The 7740-nt window shown below is 57.6% G+C and overlaps 2 protein-coding genes across 7 annotated transcripts in view; one reads left to right on the top strand and one right to left on the bottom strand.

Moving 5' to 3' along the window:
• B4GALT3 (UDP-Gal:betaGlcNAc beta 1,4- galactosyltransferase, polypeptide 3) lies at window positions 1-5482 on the top strand. 6 transcript variants are annotated; one of them, XM_005880465.2, is made up of 9 exons: window positions 1-74; window positions 486-633; window positions 799-925; window positions 1241-1518; window positions 2005-2240; window positions 3011-3201; window positions 3306-3428; window positions 4484-4588; window positions 4720-5481. In XM_005880465.2, exons 4-9 carry the CDS (start codon window positions 1254-1256, stop codon window positions 4991-4993), a joined length of 1194 nt encoding a protein of 397 aa, XP_005880527.1. In that variant the 5' UTR covers window positions 1-74; window positions 486-633; window positions 799-925; window positions 1241-1253; the 3' UTR covers window positions 4994-5481. The 6 variants fall into 6 exon arrangements, with proteins under 6 accessions (XP_005880527.1, XP_014384044.1, XP_014384045.1 ...); XM_014528558.1 differs by having other exon boundaries at window positions 455-633; XM_014528559.1 differs by lacking the exon at window positions 486-633 and having other exon boundaries at window positions 1220-1518; window positions 4720-5482.
• An 88-nt stretch (window positions 5483-5570) lies between these two features.
• Window positions 5571-7740, bottom strand: part of PPOX (protoporphyrinogen oxidase) — a 4032-nt gene continuing 1862 nt past the window's right edge. Inside the window, exons 4-11 of the mRNA XM_005880517.2 lie at window positions 7638-7736; window positions 7356-7543; window positions 6723-6783; window positions 6435-6553; window positions 6258-6368; window positions 6025-6174; window positions 5858-5900; window positions 5571-5786 (exon numbers count right to left, since the gene is read on the bottom strand). Coding sequence (XP_005880579.1) covers window positions 5644-5786; window positions 5858-5900; window positions 6025-6174; window positions 6258-6368; window positions 6435-6553; window positions 6723-6783; window positions 7356-7543; window positions 7638-7736 — 914 coding nt within the window. The 3' untranslated portion in view covers window positions 5571-5643. The remainder of the gene's footprint in view (window positions 5787-5857; window positions 5901-6024; window positions 6175-6257; window positions 6369-6434; window positions 6554-6722; window positions 6784-7355; window positions 7544-7637; window positions 7737-7740) is intronic.

The following is a 7740-nucleotide window of genomic DNA, read 5'->3' as shown; positions in this document are numbered from 1 at the left end:
CAGCATCCAAGATGGCGGCAGAGGCGCCTGCCCGGCTGTCAGGCCGGCGGTGACCACGGGAAGCCGCAGAGCAGGTACGGGCCACGGATGGAGGGATGAGAGGCCCGCACAAACGTGAGGGCGATCGGGAGGATGAGAAGTTTGGAGCAAAGGCTGCAGACAAACTCGAGTGGAGCGGGTCCCGGGCGGAGTGTGGACCGGGCCGGGTGGGCGCCCCAGGAAGGTAGGGCGCCTGCAGGAGTTCGGGGTGGGAGGGTGCCCCAAAGGCGCTGGGCTGTAACGCGCTGGAAAGCACAGGCGGCAACCACCCCCTCCAGGGAAGCCAGTCCCAGTGCCCCCGGCGCTGCCCTGCGCTTCCCCTCCCGCCCGCCGGAGCCGGAGCCGGAGCCGGGAAAGGCAACAGGGACGCCTCCCCCCTCCCCCCGCGCCTGGGGCGTGTGCTTGCCGCTCCCAGGTGGTCACGCTCCCTGCACCTGCGGACCTAGTTCCCAGGCCCGTGAAGAGTGGAATGTAGCCCGTTTCCTGCTCCGCCCTGTTCTCCTGAGACCACTGCACAGTCCAGCCCTGTCCCGGCTGCTTCACCCCCTGGGGACACAGTCTCCAGTAGCGGCCCTGTCCCCACTCCCCGAACAGGTTGGTCCTGTTGGGGTGGGGGATGGGCGAGGATGGAGTTGACACTCCGGGGTCGCCAGTGGGAGAAGCCAGCATCTTCCCTCACTTCCCCTGCTGGAAGCCCGCTTCCGGCCCTTGCGCGCCTCTCCGTGGGCGGTCGGCTCACCCTTGCCCACTGTGTTCCAGCTGGTCCAGGAGCTCCGTTGGCCTGCTGTCCTCGGCGACATTTCCAGTTTTAGATCATGCATCACATCTCTGCGCCCCCGGGGCCCCCAGGGCCCCCATGATCTGGAAGAAGACAGCTTGAACCTAGGTGAGTCTCTCCCTCTAAACTGGAAGGGAGTTCTCCAGGGACTCCTCTGAAATGGACTTGAGGGTGAGGACTGAGAGGACGTGCAGGAGTGGGTTGGGGAGGGTGGAGGAGAGTGCGACCCGGGCTGGGAAAGGTGGTGGGGCTGCTGGTGGCAACAGCCTGTCTCTTCCCCTCGATGACTGCACACCTGTGTGCTCCCTTCGGTGACCGGCTCCTCTGCCTGTTTTTCCTCTTCACTCCACCGCCATCCCTACACCATGCTCTCTGCTGGCTGTGCTCCCCCTGCCTGCCCAGAGGTCTTCTCTCTCCTCCCAGACCTCAGCCCAGGATGTTGCGGCGGATGTTGGAGCGGCCCTGCACGCTGGCCCTGCTTGTGGGCTCCCAGCTGGCCGTCATGATGTACCTGTCACTGGGGGGCTTCCGGAGCCTCAGCGCCCTATTTGGCCGAGAGCAGGGGCCCACATTTGACTATGCTCATCCCCACGATGTCTACAGTAACCTCAGCCACCTGTCAGGGGCCCCTGCTGTTGCCCCCGGCGGCCCTCTGGCTCCCCAAGGTCTGCCGTACTGTCCAGAACGGTCTCCTTTCTTAGGTGAGTGCAGAAGGAAGGGGAAAGGGAAGGGAAGGGCGGCAAGAGTGGGGCTTAGAACAGGAGGCTGATGTAATTGGAAAGTGGGCTGAGGTTGAGATGGAGTGGACTTGAATTTGGAGTTTGGATTGGGCCCTGGGGTTGAGTCAAAGCTTTCTATTGCCTGCCGGTTCACAGGCTTCTTCCTGCCTCAGGTTAAATTGCTTCCTTTGTGGATGAGTCCTGATTTAGGTCGTGAGTTGGAAGTCCATCTGTTCCCTCCATCCCCTAACTGTAGCTTCCAACCCTATCAAGGAGTTATGAAACCTACAATAAGGTAGGCTAGGGAAGGAGCCTGCCCCTTCCAGGCTTTGCGAAGCTGCCCCAGTGATGGGAGCTCAAGGCTGGTGAGATTTCTGAGTGAGTCCTTGGGGGTTGCTGAGCCACAGACCAGGAGGGCCAGGGTCAGAGGTGCTCCTCTGACCCGTGACTTGTCATTTCCTCCAACAGTGGGTCCTGTGTCCGTGTCCTTTAGCCCAGTGCCATCGCTGGCAGAGATTGTGGAGAGGAACCCCCGGGTGGAAGCGGGGGGCCGGTACCGCCCTGCAGGGTGTGAGCCCCGCTCCCGGACAGCCGTCATCGTGCCACACCGGGGCCGGGAGCACCACCTGCGCCTGCTGCTCTACCACCTGCACCCCTTCCTGCAGCGCCAGCAGCTTGCTTACGGCATCTATGTCATCCACCAGGTACACTCCCACTCGGACCTTTCTTGAAAGGAAGCCTCAAGTAAATGCCACTCCACTCTCATGTGTGGTCCCTGGGATAACTTTGAGGGTTTGGCTGTTGAATGTAGGGAAATCCCTGGCTCTGCTGTGCCTATGGTCAGTCCCATACTTCTCCTTGTTCGATGCAGGGTATTCCTGGTCCTACACACTTCCAGGATTTTTCCTTTGTTCAATTTGGAATTGGACAGATTTGGGCTAAAATTGTAGTTGTGCCATTTGTTCCATATGTGACCGTAAGCAAGTACTTAATCTCCTACAATGAGGCAACGAGGGGTGACTGATAGACACCTATTCACATGGTTGCTGGTTGTCAGGATTTAATGCTAAATAGCAGCATGTAAGTATCAGGCACACACTGTTGCTCAAAATATTTTTTGAGTGAAATTTTTAGATCGTCTTTCTCTTCATTCTCTTTGCCCCCCATCCCAGTTTGATTTCCCTCTTTTTACTTTTTTTAAAAAGTATATTGATTTCAGAGAGGAAGGGAGAGGGAAAGAGAAACGTCAGTGATGAGAGAGAATCATGGATCAGCTGCCTCCTGCACACCCCCTACTGGGGATGGAGCCCACAACCCAGGCATGTGCCCTTGACTGGAATAAAACCTGGGACCCTTCAGTCTGCAGGCTGATGCTCTATCCACTGAGCCAAACCAGCCAGGGCCCTCTTTTTACTTTTATGTTTCAGCCCCTCTCTCCATGCCAACAGCCTGGTCTTCCTCCGCTCTCTTTCAGGCTGGAAATGGAACTTTTAACAGGGCAAAGCTGCTGAACGTGGGGGTCCGGGAGGCCCTGCGTGACGAAGAGTGGGACTGCCTGTTCTTGCACGACGTGGACCTCCTGCCAGAGAACGACCACAACCTGTATGTGTGCGACCCCCGGGGGCCCCGGCATGTGGCTGTCGCCATGAACAAGTTTGGATACAGGTAGAAGGCATTAGAGGATGCTGGGAAGCAGGCGAGCTGAGGGAATTGTGGGTAGGGATGCATACCATAAGACTTGTGGAACCCAAGGATCTTTCTCTCCCCAGCCTCCCATACCCCCAATACTTTGGAGGGGTCTCAGCGCTCACTCCCGACCAGTACCTGAAGATGAACGGCTTCCCCAATGAATACTGGGGCTGGGGTGGTGAGGATGATGACATTGCTACCAGGTCAGACATCCTGACCCACCTCCCTCCCTTTCCCCAGCCTGAATCCCCATCCTGAGGCCACCCCTGGCCGTAGCCCTTTAGTACTAACCTTCGCATGCAGGGCCTGCATTGTGTCATGCCTCTCCTGTCTCTAGTCTGCCCTCCCTTACCCCACCATTACCCTCAGTCTCCTAGATCTTTAGGCTACAGTATCCTGGGACCCGAGCAGAAAGGGGCCTACAGCCAGCTCGGTACTCCTGCCAGCGTTGCATCCAGACCACTTCCTATGTGGCCAGGGAGGAGACACTCATAGGACCAAGAATCACTTTTTTTTCAAAGCCTCTGCCATTGGCATGAGGCCAACTCATGTTTCATATGTGGAACATTTGACCCTCAGGCTCAGCTGACCCAATTTCCTATCTGTGGTTTGAATATTTGGGCTTGATATACTGGATCCATTGCCTCCTCTCCCTTGAGTCCTGAGTGGCGTCTCTGAATTCTTTTTAAGTGTAAAGCACCCAGCAGTTTCTCAATGTGCTCTTCCCAGGCCACCTTCACTTCTTGCTTCTGTATGTTAGAGTTGGGGGCTGGTTTCTGTTCAGGTCCTGGTTCCACTCTGCACGTTGGAGTGGGAGGGTGCAGGGCAAAGGAGGTGGAGCAGCTCAGCTCAGCCCATCTTCTAAGTAAGAATTGCTGAGCTTGATCTGCAACTCTGACTTGTCCTGCACTTTAGGCATAAGGGCTCCTCAATGTGTCCTTCCAAGAGGGCGAGAGCAGCTCCTGGGACCATTTAGGAAATAAGGTGGGAGGTGCAAACCTACCGGGCCAATTGCTGCAAGGCCCTCAGGGTTTGGGACCTCAGCTTCTATGTTCTCTTCAGCCATTTCCTTCTTTGCATTTGACCCTCTCCCTGCCAGTACTTGGCACTAACTGAAACAGTGAACCCCTCTGCCTGACTGCAGTAGTGGCTTTCGGTAGGGAACCAGCAGTCCCTTCCTGGCTGGCCTCAGCTCTCCTTGTGCCCCCAGCCGTTTTCCTCCAGTCGGATACGCCAAGATCTCTCACTTTTCCCACAGGGTGCGGCTGGCTGGTATGAAGATCTCTCGCCCCCCCACATCTGTGGGGCACTACAAGATGGTGAAGCACCGAGGAGACAAGGGCAACGAGGAAAACCCGCACAGGTAGGCAGGGAGGGCTGCTGGGCAGTGGGACTGGACCCTCCGGTTCTGTATTCCAGTCAGAAAACCTCTACAGGCCCCTCGATTCCTGGCTGTTCCTTCCTGGGTCTTAGTCTCTATCCTCTAATCCTCAGATTTGACCTCCTGATCCGTACTCAGAATTCCTGGACACAAGATGGGATGAACTCACTGACATACCGATTGCTGGCTCGAGAGTTGGGCCCTCTCTATACCAATGTCACAGCAGACATTGGAACTGACCCCCGGGGTCCCCGGATTCCCTCTGGCCCCCGTTACCCACCTGGCTCCTCCCAGGCATTCCGCCAAGAGATGCTGCAGCGCAGGCCGCCAGCCAGGCTGGGCCCTCTGCCTACTGCCAACCACACAGCCCCACATGGTCCACACTGACGCCTCCTTCCTGCCTACCTTTAGTCATGAAACTGAACCAGAGGGGTCCTGTTCTCCCTCCCTCAGCTCCCCACTGCTCTTAGAGGGACTGGGGGAGCCACTTACGCTGTGCTGGGGCCGGGGCCTCTTACTGCTGGACTGGAGTTGGGCTCCTCTAGACCTGAGGGCCCCTTTCTAGGGGCACCTGTCAGGATTATGACTGTGAATCCCTGATGTCATGATTGTATGTGGTGACTCCTGGGAGTGCTGCCCCTGCAGTGGGAGCAGGGCTGGACCCCAAGTCCCTTCCTCTTCCATGGAGAGAAGAGTGACCTAGCTTCTCCCGGGACCTCTGTGAATATTTATTCTATTTATGGTCCCCAGGATGTGTTAGGTGAAGTGAGCCCCTCCCTGGGCACTTTCTGCCAGGGCTGGAGCAGCCCCCTCTTCTGGCTCTGGCTCAGGCGGCTGGATTTTGATATATTTTCTAATAAAGGACTCAGTCTTGCCTTTGCTCCTGCTTTCTGCACCTCAGGCACCCTTTGCCTGTCTCTGCACCTCCTTCTTCCCCTTGCCCACGACAGGACAGCCAGACCGAGCCAATCTCCCACAACTTTTATTTTCATGGTGAGAGTCCCAGCCAGCAGGGGCAGCAAGATGGGGTGTGGGGATCATCTGTCAAGTTCTAAGCCCAGGGCCCGGGCTGCTGCCTGGCGCCCACTCTCTATACAGTCATTGACAGCAACTCCCTCATAGGAGGCTCCAGCCAGGGTCAGGGGCAGCCTGCAAGCAGCCAGGAAGTGGGCAGCTGACTCTGCAGGGGACAAGGAGCGTCAGCGGGCCGGAGTTCCTGGCTCTCCTCAGCCCAGCTGTTTCCCAACTTACCCAGTTTTCTCCAGTGGCCTAGTGTGTACTGGGGGATGCAGTGCTGGGGAGAGGAGGAGATAAAAGAAGTTTATGACTGATGTCACAAGCCTTGGTGGACACTGACAAAAACGCCAGGTTCTGCCTTTGATGCCTGTAGGGGAGCTGAGGGCATCTGTCCAGCTCACCTTGTGCAGGTGGACCAAGCAGTGACTCGGAGGCTCTTTCAGTCCTAACTGCGTGGCAGCTGCTTCCTGTGCCTGCCGCTGGAGCAGCTCCCGAGAAGAGGCCCAGCCCCTGGCTTCCAGCCCCTGTAACCAGGAACCTCCGAGCATCACCTAGGGAGAGACGACGGCCCTGACCTACGCTGGGCACATGGGAGCCCCTCGGAAACCCCAGCTAAGCAAAGCTGCCTCCTCACAGTCACTCTGAGGCCAGGGGGGCTCCCATCCTGCTCAGGAAAAGCAACTGAGTCGTACACGATTCCCAGGACGCCTGGGTCTTCTGAGGATGGCACCAGATGTCCAAATCCCTGAGAGAAGGAGATGGTCAGGGGAAGGACTCCATAGGGCCCTTGCCTCCCCTTCCTGTGTCACACCTGGACCGGCAGCTGGGCTCCTCGGTACTGCAGGTTCACCACGGCCACAGACACAGCACGGATGGTGCCCAGGACGCGCGCCAGAGGTGCAGCCTCGGCGGGGAGCAGCTTGCTGAGCACTGGGGGAGGCGGCAGAGGCTGCTCAGGAGGCCTTCCCACAATTCCATCCACCCTTCTTGGGATTAGCCTTCCACAGGATGCGCAATTCAGCGCATGGTATGGTCCTACTGGCCCAGAAACCACAGCTTGCCTCACCCTGGGTGGGGAAGGGAGGTGGCTACCCATTACCTGAAGCTGGAAGAGCACTAATCACATGGTCGGCCTCCAGGCAGCTGCCCCCCAGAGACACCTGAGTAGGAGCACATTTGAAACAGGTCATGGGAATTTTGCCTTAGCTTCCCGGGCACACATGTGGCAGGAAAGCCTGGTAGTTAGCAAAGAAACCACCCCCTTACTCCAGGAAGTGGGCCAGATAGCCAGTGTCCACTCGGAGCTGTTCAGTGGAACTGGGCCACTGATAGCACTGTTTCTACCCACAGACTTGGGTCAAGGGTCTTGGAGGAAGGTCCACAAATAAGGCCCAAGAATCGCAAATGAGGCCCATATTCAAACAGTTTCTGGGGCAGGAAACGAGCAACTCCAGTCCACCAGCCCTGGCTTGGTGAAAACATTTAGGCAAGCCCTGGCCAGGTAGCTCTTCTAGAGCATCACCCCCATATGTCAGGTTGTGGGCTCCATCCTGGGTCACAGCACATACAAGAATCAACCAATGAATGCATAAATAAGGGGGGCAACTAATCGATGTTTCTCCCCCTCCTCTAAAATCAATAAATGAAAGTAAATTTAAAAAACACAACAGAACATTTAGGCAAAGATGGAAACTAAGAGACAGGTTCATTACACTCCACGGGCCTCTCCTACCTTCCAGCGTCCTGCCTGGAGGCTGAGCCCACAGACCGGGTGGCCCCTGAGAACGGTGACCCCGCTCCTGGTCAGGTGGGTGTTAAGTGCCTGGGGCAGCATCTCCAGCCCTCCTCGGAGTGACCACTGACTCCAGCGTTCAGCCCGGGCCTGGCGGATGAGGGCCGAGTCTGGCTGTGCGCTCTGCCCTGCCAAGGGGAGGAGGTAGAGCAGCAGCAGGATAGCCTCCTGGCCTCCAGCCGCCGTAGCCCTCCAGGTGCCCGCCCGCGGGCGCGCCCTCACCGGCCCCCAGCAGCAGCCCCAGTAACACGGAGCCATGGGCTTGCTCGGCTTGAAAGAGGCTGGGGAAGCAGGACCGCACGCTGAGCTCCCGGCTGCTGCCTGC

Source organism: Myotis brandtii, unplaced genomic scaffold (assembly GCF_000412655.1).
Source record: "Myotis brandtii unplaced genomic scaffold, ASM41265v1 scaffold64, whole genome shotgun sequence".
NCBI classification, from domain to species: Eukaryota; Metazoa; Chordata; class Mammalia; order Chiroptera; family Vespertilionidae; genus Myotis; species Myotis brandtii.
The sequence above is the reverse complement of the archived record's forward strand: the minus strand, read 5'-3'. Positions and strand labels throughout refer to the sequence as shown.

Excerpts from the sequence above, each read along its gene's own strand:
- B4GALT3 (XM_014528557.1), top strand. The coding sequence starts at position 1,101 with ATGACTGCACACCTGTGTGCTCCCTTCGGTGACCGGCTCCTCTGCCTG. Across the intron at positions 3,202-3,305 it reads ATGAACAAGTTTGGATACAG|CCTCCCATACCCCCAATACT; the intron begins GTAGAAGGCATT and ends TTCTCTCCCCAG. Across the intron at positions 3,429-4,483 it reads GATGATGACATTGCTACCAG|GGTGCGGCTGGCTGGTATGA; the intron begins GTCAGACATCCT and ends CTTTTCCCACAG.